This window comes from Martes martes, assembly GCF_963455335.1.
Source record: "Martes martes genome assembly, chromosome: 9".
In the NCBI taxonomy this organism is placed as follows: domain Eukaryota; kingdom Metazoa; phylum Chordata; class Mammalia; order Carnivora; family Mustelidae; genus Martes; species Martes martes.
In genome coordinates this window covers 72,545,453-72,561,665 of record NC_137896.1, presented here as the reverse complement: position 1 = coordinate 72,561,665, position 16,213 = coordinate 72,545,453, and the positions used below count along the sequence as shown (strand labels likewise).

The window sequence follows — 16,213 nt, the reverse complement described above, 5'->3', positions numbered from 1 at the left end:
TTTATTTCTTGCTTAAGGTATCAAGTAGGATGGACCTTCCGTATGCTAAGCAAAGGATTCTTTTCGTAGTCGCTGCAACTCACCCTAACCTTCTGGTGCGTCTATGCAGAGGACTACAATACCCACAATCCTTTCCTGGGATTTGTGCCTTGAGGTTGGAACTGTCCGCTTTTGAGCGGGTACAAGGAGAAGCGCCTCGCCTGTAGTCTCTGCCGACACAGTCTAGATACCGGGAAGAGATATACGGGCTCAGCGTTTGGCACATAGGAAGACATTTTGTTCTTTGAAAACTGGGTTTCTGCCAATTTAACAGCAGCCAGAGGAGCGCAAGCTGTGAATGGCGTATTTGGCTTTATACTTAAAAAACGGAAACAAAACGAAACCAAAAAACTTCTGCCTGTCTTCCTTTCACATAAAGCAGAAAGTTTACCACAGAACTTTTACGACTGTGAAAGAGCTATTGTTTCAACTCATTTAAATTTTACGCGCAAAACGACCTTATTCATCTTCAGTATTCTCAGCTGCTCACTCAGAAAAGGGTAAGCAAAGGTTCTTGCCTCATGCACAGGCTTTAGAAGGGATATGTGGAACTTAAAATTGAATACAGAATTTGAGGTCTGTGTGCATTCTTCTGGGGCAGTAGCTTTATAGCTTTCATGAGTTTCTCCAACAGGTCAAGATTCTAAAAAATGTTAAGATCTGCTGGTTAGAACTACTGCTCCAAAATATTTTTTTAGGAAACTCACTTGGACCAACACGGCTGTGTTTCCGAGTGTAAAAAGAGAAGCTTTAGCAAATTCTTGTTCTCTCTTGAGGATTTATTTCTATTTCATAATCTTTAGCTACATGAAAGAATTTTAGAACACCCAGATTCGAAAAGGGTATTATTTGAACTCTTAAGAAATCAGCAGGAAACTGCTACAAAAACAAAACAAAACAAACAGCATAAGAATCACCATGTCCTTTCATTTATTACCCAAGTTAAAGTTTCACATCGCCTGGAATGGTTGGTTTCTACCAACTCTGAACTTTTTTGAAAAATTTCAAATATGCAGAAAGAATTTTTAAAAAGTATAGTCATCATTTATATACTCTCCACTTGGATCCAATAACTGACATTTTGCCAGTTTATTTTTTCTCTATATATACTTTTTAATCTAAAACATTTGAAGTAAGTTGCATGTGTTACTTTTCACTGCTAAATACTTAAAGAATAAGGACTTTCTCCTAATAACCACAATGCCATTATTACATCTAAGAAAATTAACAAAACCAAATATATATATTACATATTCAAGTTTCCTTAATTGTCTCACAGTTGCTTTTTGTAGCTGATACTCTGATACTTTTTTCACCATCCAGGATCCATTTAAGGTTTATACATCACATTTGGTTGTTTGACCTTGTACTCGTTTAGTCAAGAGCATGTGAAGGCTTTTATTAAAAAGACATCTTGTGTACAGTTTATACGTATTAACTAGTTGGTATTAAGGGTTGAGGGGAGTGATTATGCTGTGATAGTGCATTTCTTTTGGCTTCTCCTTCCCTTAAGAGGTTCAAAGATATTACACAGTTCTGATTTTTTTTTTTTTTCAGGTTATTGCCTGTTAATCTAGATCCGTTAACATTATTTGTAACTCTGAGAAAAGCCAGTAAATTTGGAAAGGGATTCATACTTGTTTTTCCTCGAATGCTCTTTTTTAATGTCTTTGGAGGGGTATTCTTATGTGTGTGCTTGTGTTTTTCCTACATAGAAACAGTTCTTGTATTAGATGAATATGCCATAAATTTGCCTTATATGTGTGGTCTTTTCTTTTTTGTGAAACTTGGATATAATGGCTTTAGCTGGGAATTAGCATCTTTCAACAAAAGTGTAGCCTAGCATTCAAGGTTCTCCACAGTTTGGCATTCAGCTACCTCTGTAAGCTCCTTTTTCTCCTGTTCTTTGTTAGCTAATCCTCCTTCAAAAGTGAACTAATTGTTTCCCTTATTCACTGGCCCTAATTCATCCTGCTTGTTCATTTACATAATATGTTTGTTGTGTTTCTCCTTCTGCCTAGGAATGCCCTTCTCCCCTTTTTCTAATTGTCAGATCCTCCCCGTACTTTAGGAGCCAGCTCACATTCCTCACAAATTTGAGTAGTTTCTCCCTTCTTTGACTACTCCTGAACTTTTCTTGGAGTACTTCTTCTTTTTGTTTTGAATAACATGTGTTTATCATTTCTCTGAGTCTGTGTCATCTTTATATCCACCACATCACTGGTGGCTAGTTGGTGCACAGTAAATAACCGTCAACTGCATAATTAAATGTGTAATAAATATATTCACTTTCCTAGTAAGGGACCGGTTGATCCAATCAGACTTATCCATAGTGTACTGTTAGCTGTTTGGCGCACTAGAGAATCTACTTCTGCAGTTACAGCTTTCTATTTAAATGTGACCATGGATAAATTTAAATTTCCTATAGGAAAGTCTATGCACTTTCTTTTAACCTCTCCTTTTAAAGATTTTACTTATTTATTTGACAGAGAAAGAGAGAGCAAACACAAGCGGGGGGAGGGGTAGCAGAGGGACAGGGAGAAGCAGGCTCCCCACGGAGCAGGGAGCCTGACTTGGGGCTTGATACCGGGACCCATGATTCCTGGGATCATCATGTGAGCCAAAGGCAGACGTCCAACCGACTGAGCCACCCAGGCACCCCTTAACTTCTTTTAAACATTCGTTTTCTGGAAAAAGTATTTAGAATTTGGTTCTAGAAAGTTTTCACCTGTATTAGACTAGACATGTTGGCATTTCCTGAACCACCTCCAAAATCATTAGAAAAAATCAGGAAGGCTGGGCTAGGAGTGCTACTGTGAGGGATTGCCCCTTGGGAGGTAACTCTTCCCCTGAGAATCCTGAACCTTAGCATCCTAGTATAATTAACAGGAAACTGTCTTTGTGAGAATCATATACTGAGAGCTATACTGGGGGAACATAGAATGAACTTTAGAGGAAGATGATGAGGAAGAGGCACTAATGCTGTCAAGAACTTTCTAGGCTGGTATAGGAAAGCTAGACTCATCTTTTTATGATGCTCTTGTTCATTTCAGTATATTCAATATATTCCATCAGTGGGACTGTTTCATCAAGGAAAGAGAACATGAATGTTAGCCTCTTTTGGAAAGAACCAGAAGAAAAACTACAATTTTTCCTTATCTTTGTTTTTCCCTTTTATTCATTCCTTTTCTAGCTTTTTTGGGTCTAGCTTTTTCCTGGAGAGGACTGCAAATTAATTCTTGAGGCTGAGCATTGCTGTTAGTTAAATGGCCGTTTCTATGTAATAGAGTACACATTTGGGATTAACTGCAGGTGTTTAGCTCCTTCATCTACAGAGTTCCAGTGAAGGCACTTTGGTGGATATGAACAGCAGCAGAAGCTTGCAGGAAGGAGCTGCTCAGACATTCCCCAAAGTGGAATGATAGAACACTTGAAACTCTCTAGATATCTTTAATAAGAGCATTCCAAGGAATCCCAATTCCCCAGAGACACTTCATGGTTTAGGCTCTAGAAGAGGCTGTGTCTTGACAGGTTGCTTTCTCCACCTCAGGATTTTCCGCAGCAGTCTTGTGACAGATTCAGGACAGGCCTGCTTCGATCTGCTAATCTCTAGGAGTGCAGTGTTGTTTTATTGTCTATAGTGTCTTCTTTCTGCCTTGTTTTGTAGACTGGTCAAAAGAATGGATTTTACAGAGGCTTACTCTGACACATGCTCCACCGTTGGACTTGCTGCCAGGGAAGGCAATGTTAAAGTCTTAAGAAAACTGCTCAAAAAGGGACGTAGCGTTGATGTTGCTGATAACAGGGGATGGATGCCAATTCATGAAGCAGCTTATCACAACTCTGTAGAATGTTTACGGATGTTAATTCATGCAGGTAAAGTAAATTCAGGGTATGGGAGGCTGGGCCTACAAGCTGGATTAATAAAACAAAAAAATGGTAATATATGATTTATTAACGGTAGTGTTTGTTTTCTTTTTCTTTGACCATAAAAGAACTGCCTATGCATTATTAAGAATGGTAAGATTGCCTGCCTTGGGTTATATAAGTATGGTGTTTCAGCTGGATATCTATAAATGTTGTCCTTGATACGTAACTTGCTGTGCCTGGCCCATTTTTACTGTCTGAGCTCTTTTTTTTTTTTTTCTTTTTAAGATTTTTATTTATTTATTTGACAGAGATCACAAGTAGGCAGAGAGAGAGAGAGGAGGAAGCAGGCTCCCTGCCGGGCAGAGAGCCCAATGCAGGGCTCGATGTGGGGCTCAATGCGGGGCTTGATCCCAGGACCCTAAGATCATGACCTGAGCTGAAGGCAGAGGCTTTAACCCACTGAACCACCCAGGCGCCCCACTCTGAGCTCTTTTAATTAAGCATTTGGTTGTTACTAGTCATGTTTATTCCTTCCTTTTCCAAACAGAAGGAACAATGTTACTGGAATTGAGGGTGTGCATGCTTTGGTTGAATTAGTCTTTTTTTTTTTTTTTAAATACTTTTCAGTTTTGTTAATTTCAGGACTCCTTCCAATTACTTTTTTTTTTTTTTCCCCAATCTGAGGTCACATTAGAGAATAGGATAGACAAGGTCCCTGCCTTTATGGTGCTTTAATTCCTATCAGGGGAGACAGACAATACCTAAACATTTAAACAAGATAATTTCAAAATGTAAAAGTATTGTGGGGAGAATAGAAGGGTAATGGGACAGAGAGTAGCCATGTGCTATTGTGCATCTCTTTCCAATTCTGTCTTCAGTTGACTTCATGCTTGTAACCTGAGATCAGTCAAGTGGGAATATTTACATGGCAGAAGTCAACCTGTACTATAAACCAAAGCTGTAAATTTGAGCTTTTTTCCCCATTTCTGAGAGCCAGTGGTATATTTGTCAGCTCACTACTGAGAAAAGGACTCAGTAAAAGAGACTAAATGAGATTGTGACAGGAGATGGTGGGTGGGGGTGATGGGGATAATGGTGAGTGAGCATTGCTTTTTAACAGTCCTTGTACTAGGTACTTGATTTACATTGTTTAATATGTACCAAGACTCAGAGAAGTTGACTTGTCCAAAGATTATGTAATAAACTAGAACCCATTTCTCTCTTTTTCTAAAGCCCACTTTTTTTCACTATAGCATGCTTCCAACCTTTAATCAAAGTAAACATTTTTAGCATCTAGGTAATTTAACTGAGATTGAATGTAACACTCTGTTGTAACAGTCAGTGAACCATTTACATTTCTTCGATCATGGGAATTCTGATTCTTCCCTGTGTACTCAAAATTTAGACTTCTGGTGCCATATTTCATTAGAATTACTAACTCATGGGACACCTGGGTGGCTCAGTGGGTTAAAGCCTCTGCCTTCAGCTCGGGTCATGGTCCCGGGGTCCTGGGATTGAACCCCACATCGGGCTCTCTGCTCGGCGGGGGGCCTGCTCCCTCCTCTCTCTCTGCCTGCCTCTCTGCCTACTTGTGAGCTCTCTCTGTCAAATAAATAAATAAAATCTAAAAAAAAAAAAAAAAAGGATTACTGACTCATGGCTTCATGGGTGGGAAAGAAAATAATTCTTCCATTTTGGGGGGCATTGATTTTTTATTTGTTTTGTTTTAAGGAATGAGGGATGGCAAGGCTAAATTCCCCCAGTCATAATACAGGAGGTTCATTATGACTGCTAGGCCCATGTTCTAGAGTCTGTTATAGTTGACTCTTTTTTTTTTTTTTTTTTTTTTTTTTTTTAAAGATTTTTTATTTATTTAACAGACAGATCACAAGTAGGCAGAGAGGCAGGCAGAGAGAGAAGGGAGGAAGCAGGCTCCCTGCTGAGCAGAGAGCCCGATACGGGGCTCGATCCCAGGACCCTGGGATCATGACCTGAGCCGAAGGCAGCGGCTTTAACCCACTGAGCCACCCAGGCGCCCCTGTTATAGTTGACTCTTAAGAGGTAGTAGAAAAATGGACTTTATGCCTCAAATTTTGAAAACTTGATATGTGTTTTCAGAATTTGAAGTTAATTCTATAGTTTGAGTTCCCAGACTAGTGATAAATAAAGACATGAATTTAAATACTCTTTTCTAGTCAAAAAGGTCAATCACAATGTTTTTTCTCCCCACACCAGCGTAGTATTGTTTATGTTACAGTTTTTCTATAGCCGCAGAATAAACTTAGGCATGCTTTTGACTAAATGTGTTTGAATTGGTTGTTCAAGTCATCTTTGTTTTCTTTTTTTTTTTTTTTTTTTTTTTTTTTTTTTTTTTTAAAGATTTTATTTATTTATTTGACAGACAGAGAGATCACAAGTAGGCAGAGAGGCAGGCAGAGAGAGAAGGGGAAGCAGGCTCCCCGCTGAGCAGAGAGCCCGATGCGGGGCTCGATCCCAGGACCCTGAGATCATGACCTGAGCCGAAGGCAGCGGCTTAATCCACTGAGCCACCCAGGCGCCCCAAGTCATCTTTGTTTTCTGTTAGAAATTTTAAGAGTCACTTTCATTTTTAATGATTATTCTTTTTTTATGCTTGATGTTTTAGGAGGATAAGATACCCACATATAGTTAACTATCGTGAATAGTTGATATAAATGGTCAAATAAAATATTCTCACTGTTTTTTTTTTAAAGATTTTATTTATTTATTTGACAGACAGAGATTACAAGTAGACAGAGAGAGGAAGGGAAGCAGGCTCCCTGCTGAGCAGAGAGCCCGATGCGGGGCTGGAACCCAGGACCCTGGGATCATGACCTGAGCCTAAGGCAGAGGCCTTAACCCACTGAGCCACCCAAGCGCCCTTTCTCACTGTATTTTTATTAAGAGTTCACTGTTATGAAATAAACTTTGGTTAAATCTGATTCACCTGTAGTTTGTATACCAGGATTAGGAAGTAGGGTGTGTAGAGAACAGGAAGCAGCTATAGGACTTGTTTTAGGAGGTGGTGACATTTTTGGTCTCAGTCTTCTGTGAGCTTGGTTGTTCTTTGTCGTTGGAACTAGTGCCCAAAATTCTGTCAGATCTGATTATTGATTAACTAGGAAAAAACTGGAATGAGGCAGAAAGGCTGTATAGCCTATTGGTCACTTTAAAAAATGTTTTATATGTGCGGGGCGCCTGGGTGGCTCAGTGGGTTAAGCCTCTGCCTTCAGCTCAGGTCATGATCTCAGGGTCCTGGGATCGAGCCCCGCATGGGGCTCTCTGCTCAGCAGGGAGCCTGTTTCCTCCTCTCTCTCTGCTCACTTGTGATTTCTCTGTCAAATAAATAAAATCTTAAAAAAAATGTTTTATAAGTTCTTATGGTTCATCCCCCCCTTTGTAAATTAACTAAAGTCCATAGTTTATTCAGATCCCCTGCCTTTCTTTTAATTATTTTATTTTATTTTATTTTTTAATTAACATATAATGTATTGTTTGTTTTAGGGGTACAGATCTGTGAATCATCAGTCTTACACAATTCGCAGTGCTCACCATAGAATTAATTTATTTTTAAAAGATTTTATTTATTTATTTGTCAGAGAGAGAGAGAGAGCACGTGCGCACAAGCGGGGAGAGCAGCAAGCAGAGGGAGAAGCAGGTTTACTGCTGAGCAAGTAGCCCCATGTTCGTGATCCCAAGAACCTGGGATCATGACCTGAGCCAAAAGCAGATGCTTAACCAACTGAGCCACCCAGGAGTCCCTAGATCCCTTGCCTCTTAAAAAAGATAACAGTTTAAACTTACCTGGATGATTCAAGTTCAGGAACATTGACCAGAGAGGAACGGTAGCTGCTTACTTTGTAAAAGGTCCAGCTAGCGTATAGCTACGTGTGAGGATGTATTTTATTTTTTGTTATGTTTTATTTGCCACCACGTAGTACATCATTAGTTTTTGATGTAGTGTTCAGCGATTCATTAGTTGCATGTAACACTCAGTGCTTATCACAACATGGGCCCTCCTTAATACCCATCACCTGGCTACCCCATGCCCCCAACCCCTTCCTTCTGAAACCCTCAGTTTCCTGGAGTCCATAGTCTCTCATGGTTTGTCTCCCTCTCTTATTTCTTCCCCTTCACATTCAATTTTCCTTCCCTTCCCCAGTGGTCTTCTGTGCTGCTCTTTATGTTTCACATATGAGTGAAACCATATGATAAATGTCTTTCTCTGCCTGACTTGCTTCACTCAGCATAATCCCCTCCAGTTTCAGCCATGTTGATGTGAATGGTGGGTGTTCATCCTTTCTGATGGTTGACTAATATTCCGTTGTATATATGTTCCACATCTTTTTTTTTTTTTAAGATTTTATTTATTTATTTGACACAGAGAGAGAGATAGCAAGAGAGGGAACACAAGCAGGGGGAGTGGGAGAGGAAGAAGCAAGCTTCCCGCTGAGCCGGGAGAACAATGTGGGGCTCGATCCCAGGACCCTGGGATCATGACCTGATCGGAAGGCAGATGCTTAACGACTGAGCCACCCAGGCACCTCTGTTCCACATCTTCTTTATCCATTCATCTGTTGAAGGGCTTCTCGGGTCCTTTTGAAGATGTATTTTATTATATATTTTTAAAAGATTTTATTTATTTACTTGACACAGAAAGAGAGAGAGAGAGAGATCACAAGCAGGGGAAGAGGCAGAAGCAGGTTTCCTGCTGAGCAGGGAGCCTGATGTGTGGCTTGATCCCAGGACCCTGGTACCACAACCTGAGCCAAAGGCAGACGCCCAACCAGCTGAGCCACCCAGGTGCCCCTGAAGATGTATTTTATTTTATTTTATTTTATTTTAATTTTTTAAAAAAGATTTTATTTATTTATTTGACAGAGAAAGATCACAAGTAGGCAGAGAGGCAGGCAGAGAGAGAGAGGGGGAAGCAGGCTCCCCGCTGAGCAGAGAGCCCGATGCGGGGCTTGATCCCAGGACCCTGAGATCATGACCTGAGCCGAAGGCAGAAGCTTAACCCACTGAGCCACCCAGGCGCCCCTTTTTTATTTTTATTTTTTTAAATTAAATTTTATTTATTTATTTGAGAGAGAGAGAGAGTGAGAGAGCATGAGAGGGCAGGTCAGAGGGAGAAGCAGACTTCCCATGGAGCTGGGAGCCTGATGTGGGACTCGATCCCAGGACTCCGGGATCATGACCTGAGCTGAAGGCAGTCGCCCAACCAACTGAGCCACCCAGTTGCCCTGTATTTTAAAATAATGATGAAATACAGGGGTTTTTAGTCTTGAGGAGTGAAGTAAGGTCTCTTTTGCTTATTGCTGACAGTAGCATCTTTTATATCTGTACCAGTTAACTTGGTATTATGGGTTAATCTTAAAAGTTTCCAAAGCAAATATGACATTTCTGTTATTCTTTATACTTGCTATACACTGTGTTTTATTTAATAATTCTCTTATCCTTTATAGCTCTGCTGGTGTACATAAGAGTGTCTTTTATTATATAATTTCTATCTTCTTCAACTTCATGTAGTATTAGTGAACTGCCAGAGATTCTTAAAACATACATTTTATTAGTGTGCTAAAGTTATGAAAGTGCTCAGGCCTACACAAAAAGAATGGAAGCATTTCAGGTATTTGGAAAGGTTGTGCTTTACTGTCTCTTCAGTTTAGATCCAGAATCTAGCCTAAGGATCATACATGGTCTTCTCATTCACGTTGGAAAAGAGCATTCAATTGTGGTATGGATTACTTAGAAATTTAATATGCATGTATATTTTTTTTTCACTTTAACTTTCTATTTGAAGTATTAATAAAAATAACAAATTTGCTTGTCTTCTTTCCTGTACTGGAAGTTTATGTGATAGGTACTGAGATTTTGTGCATTTTTTTCATCTTGGAGGACAGTAATGATCTTCAGTGGCCATTAATCATGCCATTCAATATTAAACCACTTACTAATTAAAGGTCACTTAAAATCTTGTAATTAACTGTAGCATATCCACCAATAAATATTTTCATTTGGCAAATATATGAACTAATTCATAGTACTTTTCATTAGTTCCTGTTAGAAAAATATTATGCTTTCATACTAGGCATGATAACAGATGCTGAAGATCATTAGGTAAATATCAGTGTAGCAGTGATGAAGAGCTATGTTCAGATGGACCTGGGTTCTGCTAACTCTGCCACTTTATTGGTGTGGTCTTGGACAGGTCTTTTAACTTCTTGGTGTCTCTGTTTCATCTATAAGATTAGAAATATTCCAACATTCCAGGGGCGCCTGGGTGGCTCAGTCTTTTAAGTGTCTGCTTTTGGCTTAGGTCATGATCCCAGGGTCCTGGAATCTAGCCCCATGTTGGGCTCGCTGCTCAGCGGGGAGTCTGCTTCTCCTTCTGCTCCCCCCTCAACCCCCTGCCACTCCTATTCTCTCTCTCTCAAGTAAGTAAAATCTTCAAAAAAAAAAAAAAAATTCCAACATTCCAGCTCAGGCCAAAAGCTGTGGGCCATCTTTAATTACTTCGTTTTTCTTATATTCCTCACCCAATCAGCAAATCTTTATGTGTGTATGTGTGTGTGTATATCTGTGTATGAATACATGTACATATATTCACATCATTTCTCACTATCTGAGAACCACTGAGACCTTGGACTGAGCCACATATCTCTTGGCTTACATTGCTGTAATAGCATCCTAACAAATCTGTTTCTGCTCTTGCTTCTTCCATGTCCTACCACAGTCTAGTCTTAGTGTATCAGAACCTTTTACAATATATCAGACTAATGTCCTTCTCTTCTGCTGAGAACTCTGCAATAGCTCCTCGTTTCATTCTGAGTTAAAGAACTATTGCATGGTGTTTCATAGTGTATATGTAATGTATTTGATCATTCTCCTGTTGATAGGCATCTTGTTTCCTGAAATTTTGCTATTATAAGTCATGCTTCAGTTAACATCCTATAACTTTGTCCACATGGGTGTGTATTTCTATAGGATAGAGTTTGAGAAGTGATGTTACTGGCACAAAAAATATACAGGGGTGCCTGTGTGGTTCAGTGGGTTAAGTGTCTGACTCTTGGTTTTGGCTCAGATCTTGATCTCACGGTTGTGGAATTGAGCCCCGAGTTGGGCTCTAGGCTCATTGCAGAGTCTGCTTCAGATTCTCTCCCTCTTACACACTCTCTCAAATAAATAAATAAATAAAATCTTTAAAAAAAAGAAATACGCGAAGTTAAAATATTGATAGACACTGCTAAATTATTCATAATATTAATCAGAAAATTTCAGTAAGGAATGAAAAATGATTCAAACTAGCTTGCACAAAGACATGTATGAGCAACAGGTGTTGTGTATAAGTATTGAATCACTAAATTGTACGCCTGAAACTGATATTACACTGTATATTAACTAACTGGAATTTAAATAAAAATTTAAAAGAAAAACTTAAAAAAAAAAAAAAAAGACGGGGGCGGGGGTGTCCCTGGGTGGCTCAGTCGGTTAAGTGCCTTTGGCTTAGGTCATGATCCCAGTCTCCTGGAATGGAGTTCCACATCAGGCTCTCTGCTGAGCAGGGAGCCTGCTTCTCTCTCTGCTACCCACCCTACCCCGCTTGTGCACTCTCTCGCTTTCTCTCTCTCTTACTTATTTTTTAAATAAAAATCTTTAAAAAAAGAAAAGGGGGGAAGAGTGGTAGGTCCCTTTAGTGGTAGGTATTGCTGGATGCTCTTATTGAAACTATGTCAACAGGACTCAGGGTCTTACTTTTTCTTATCTCTGCATTTCTCTTATGTTCATTGTATCCTCCTTGTAGCCTTTCTCTTTGGAGACAACCTTTTCTTAGAATTCCTAAATAAAGCATAATGAGATGATGCACATTGTGCAAAGTATGTGACAACGTAAGCTACCTGAAATGGACAGTCAGCACTCTTTGTGATTGGCACATGTTATTTGTTTAGTCATCATCAAATTGTGGTCCAGGTGTTGAGGTTCTGAACTTAATACTTAACCTGTGTTAACCTCTACTTAAATATTTAACCTCTACTTAAAACCATGTGCTTTTGCTTTCCTTCTTAGGGCTTTGCAGAAAAATAAAATCTATTATCTTTCACTGAAACAAGTAAGCAAGTTTACTATTTATAAGTAAAAGGACACTTTGGGTTAGGAAACATAAGGTCGTGGTATCATTGCCAGAATGTTAAAGTCAACTCTTGTCATTGCCGTATAGGCATCAGATAGCTGGAATTGGTCCAGCAGACAGGGCCCCAATCGTGAAAGTGCAGCCACGGAAGAACTTGCAGGTTGTTATAAAAGAACTGAAGTGCCTATTATGGGTTTGTTCACTATGAAGTCTTTAATGCCTTTATGTTTAAAATTTTAATAAGTAGAATAGAAGCAGAAACTACTTTGCTTTCCAGTGAGAAGTAAGTAGAGGTTAAGGCATTAAAAACTGAGTATTATGTGCTATTTCCTCAAGAATCCTTTTAAGGAAAGGAAGACAAAGAGAGGTGGTTGATAGTCCAGTCCAAGATAGATAAGATCCCTTTGGTCCCCTCATACCAGTTAAGGAGGGCAGTTTATTATTGGAATTTCCAAAATCAATTTATATTGGGTCCTGACGGTTTTCTTAAAATGATATTTTGGAGCGGCACCTGGGGGCACAGGCGGTTAAGCATCTGACTTTTGGTTTCGGCTAGGGTCCCGATCTCAGGGTTGTGGGATCAAGCCCTGCATTGGGCCCCATGCTCAGTGTGGAGTCCGCTTAAGTTTCTCTCCCTCTGCCCTTCCCCCATGTGTACACACTTACACGCTCTCTCTCTCTCTCTCTCTCAAGTAAATAAATCTTTAAAATGATGTTTTGGGGGGAAAAATGATGTTTTGGAGACTTTCCCAAATTTCTAACAGCTGTGACCGTACATAACTATTGTAATTCTGTTGAACCCCATTGAGGGTTTAGGCCAGCTGTTTTGTTTTTGTTTTACTGTTAAGGAACCTGTACTTCACAGAGTTTGAATAATTTGCCCAAAGGGTAATCCAAAAGAGAATTGGTGGAGCCAGGATTGCAGCCCAAATCTTCTAACTCCAAATCTACTGTGTTTCCCAGATCATTTTACTTTCCTGGTCCAGTGGTTAGCTATTTAAATGTATCTATTTTTTCTATAGGTAAAATCTTTTAAGATCTCAATTTATTTTTTTTTAAAGATTTTATTTATTTATTTGACAGAGATCACAAGCAGGCAGAGAGGCAGGCAGAGAGAGAGGGAAGCAGGCTTCCCACTGAGCAGAGAGCCCGATGTGGGGTTTGATCCCAGGACCCTGAGATTATGACCTGAGTCGAAGGCAGAGGCTTAACCCGCTGAGCCACCCAGGCGCCCCTAAGATCTCAATTTAGTAGTTAACTGACTTCACTATTATTCCTCCTGAGTGAGAAGTGCCTTTTCTTTATTTCATAGTTAATTGCACAGGTGTTTTTATTTCCCTTTCCTAAGATGGGTGTGTGTACAAATCACTAAGGGTGGCCATCACATAGGTGGGAATTTAGCTCCTTTCCTTGAGTGGGGAATATCTACATAAATTATATGGAAGTTTTCTGGTATTTAGAATATCTCCTCTCTTCCATTTATTTAATCACTTATATATGCCAGGACTCATATGTATTAACTTTATACATTGGGTTCTAATTGAATATGATTTTGCTTATTTTGTTGCTCAGATTGTTCTATCTTTTGTCTTTGAGTGCCCTTTCAGATTGGCTCTTGTGTTTCTTTGACGGGCCCCCATGTATTTGTTTTTGTTTTTTAAAGCTTTTGTTTGTTTGAGAGAGAGAGAGAGCAAGGGCAGCGGGAGAGGTGGTGGTAGAGGGAGAAGCAGGCTCCTCGCTGAGCAGGGAGCCCTATGCGGAGGTTGTACCCTGGACTCTGGGATCATGACCTGAGCCAAAGGCAGATGCTTAACCGACTGAGCCCACCCAGGCACCTCCCCACCTCCCTGTTTTATTTTTTTGAACACTTCTTTTACTTGCTGAACTTGGAAGATGCACCAGGCTCATTTTGTATATTCTTTGTGCCACCCCTGGAATCAGCCTTTTTCTCAAGCGCCCTGTTTCCCTTGAGAATGGTAGTCAAAATTAAGATCTGGGCACTGAGTATGCTTAAGGCTACTGGCATGTCTTTACTTTTAAGCCCCTTTAGCAGACAGAGCTAGGAAATATATTTATTATGACCTGCATGTATACACATATTCATAAGTATCTCTGTATCTATCCATCTGTATCTGTATTAAAGCTAAATACAAGTTCATTGACATCTGGATTCTGATCCAGTACCATATGGTTCATCCTAGCTTTCTTCCTTTACTTTGCTGTAACCTCCCTTCCCAAAAGTGAGACCATTTCTGTCTACCATATATTCATTTGCTTATTCAATCTTATTGTACATAGATAGTGGTTTCAGAATTGTTAATCTTTTTCCCTGTGAAAAACAACTTTATCAACTGGACTACACTGTGTATGTACAATTCCTTTTGTCTTTAGCCTTATAGTTTCTAGTCATGATGAAACCATTTTCTAATGGGTCATCCATTTGTAATCCAGTTAGATGCTTTTGTCACAGTCCCATTCCATCCTGAGATTTTTAAATGGCTAGGATTAAGCCTTATCTCTTTTTCTCCTTTCTCAGTGGAAGAGAACATATCCATCAACTCTTCTCTTTTAGCTTCTGCTCACTCTTCCTCCTCCTCTCCCTTGGGCACCCTCCTCTTTCCTTGTGTCAATGCCACTTTGTTTTGCTTATTCTAACTTTAAGATCCGTTTTAGTATATAGGGTAAGTCCAGTCTCCTCTCAGTACTTGCTTGCTTTATTTTTCTAACTTCTATGTTATTCTGACCTGCCCAGTCCTACCCCTATTAACTTTAGTCACTTTACCAAGTATCAAACCAACCAACCAAAGAACTGCCAGCTCTTTTGGCATTTTGATTAGAATTGTAATAAATTTATTAATTATTTTGGGAAGAATGAGCATCTTTATAATATTGAGATTTCCCATTTGGAGCTGTCTGTGTTTCTATATATATCTGTATGTTCCTGGTTTTTGTCTTAACCTTTTTTTTGAATATCTGAATAAAGGTCAGTTTCTGACTAATCTGGAAACACTTGTTTTTGTGATATGAACTACCTTCATGTTATTAGTTGAGTACAAGGAAGTAATGCTTGAGATGAGACCATTTCTCTCATAGAAACTTAGAAATAAAAAAATTTATCAGTTTTTCAGTAAATCTTGTTTAAGCAAATATATGGTGCTACATCCTCTTCAGACCTTGCTTTTGTGTTACCTTTCAACTTCTGCCACTCCCCTTCCCTTACCCATCAAAAATTAGAGAATAGAAAATGAGTATGTGGGCAGAATTTGTATGTTAAGAATACCAGAGAGCTTTTCACACCAAGACCCCTGTAGAACATTTTAAAAAATTTTCTGGAGAATTTTAAACTCAGACCTCCCATTTATAATTGTATTTTAATATTGCATTAAATTCTTCTTGGTATCTTTGCTTTTTAATCACAAGAAATAGCAGCGATATCTTCCAGTTGACTTTTTTTTTTTAAATTTTTACATAGATTCGTCTGAAAACTATATTAAGACAAAGACTTTTGAGGGCTTCTGTGCATTACATCTTGCTGCAAGTCAAGGACATTGGAAGATTGTACAGATTCTTTTAGAAGCTGGGGCAGATCCTAATGTAACTACTTTAGAGGAAACCACACCACTGTTTTTAGGTGAAGTATGCTATTTTTGGTATAGATGTAATTTTTTATTTTTTATTAATTTTTTTGTTAAAGAAACTAAACTTAATTTCCCCTCAAGCTGTTTTACTACAGTATTCTCCTTTACAAATATTATATTGCCACTCCTTTGATTCTGAAACTGAAAAGGTATCCCTGTTGTTTTTCATCCTTCGGTAATAGCATCTGGAAATATTTTCAAACATTTGTTTAAAGTTGTAGAATCTGTTCTGAATTTTAGTCACCATCATTGTTCTCAATATTGTTCTGAAGACTGAATAGCTTAAATTGTAGCAATAGTTGTAAGGTTACTTATAAATGTTTTATTTGCTTTTGCTTTTGCTTTGTATTAAGAAATTGAGAGTTTATGGAAGAAATCACCAGCTAATTCTTTAATGCCAGGTAATTTGTTGCCTATATAGATTACTATTGAGACTTCTTCAATTATGGACTATTTTTAATTCCTTAAGGACTAAAAGTCAAATTGTAAAGGGCACAGTTCTACTACCTGTTTTCTT

The 16,213-nt window shown here is 38.9% G+C and overlaps 1 protein-coding gene across 4 annotated transcripts in view; it reads left to right on the top strand.

Moving 5' to 3' along the window:
• The window catches only part of ASB3 (ankyrin repeat and SOCS box containing 3), a 108,824-nt gene that overhangs the window by 24,392 nt on the left and 68,219 nt on the right, over positions 1 to 16,213 (top strand). The window contains exons 1-3 of one of the 4 annotated variants that reach the window (XM_080813003.1): positions 174 to 539; positions 3,707 to 3,915; positions 15,531 to 15,689. In XM_080813003.1, coding sequence (XP_080669129.1) covers positions 3,720 to 3,915; positions 15,531 to 15,689 — 355 coding nt within the window. In that variant the 5' untranslated portion in view covers positions 174 to 539; positions 3,707 to 3,719. Of the gene's footprint in view, positions 1 to 173; positions 540 to 3,706; positions 3,916 to 15,530; positions 15,690 to 16,213 lie in introns of those variants that run through there. The other 3 variants (XM_080813002.1, XM_080813004.1, XM_080813005.1) reach the window with 3 other exon arrangements.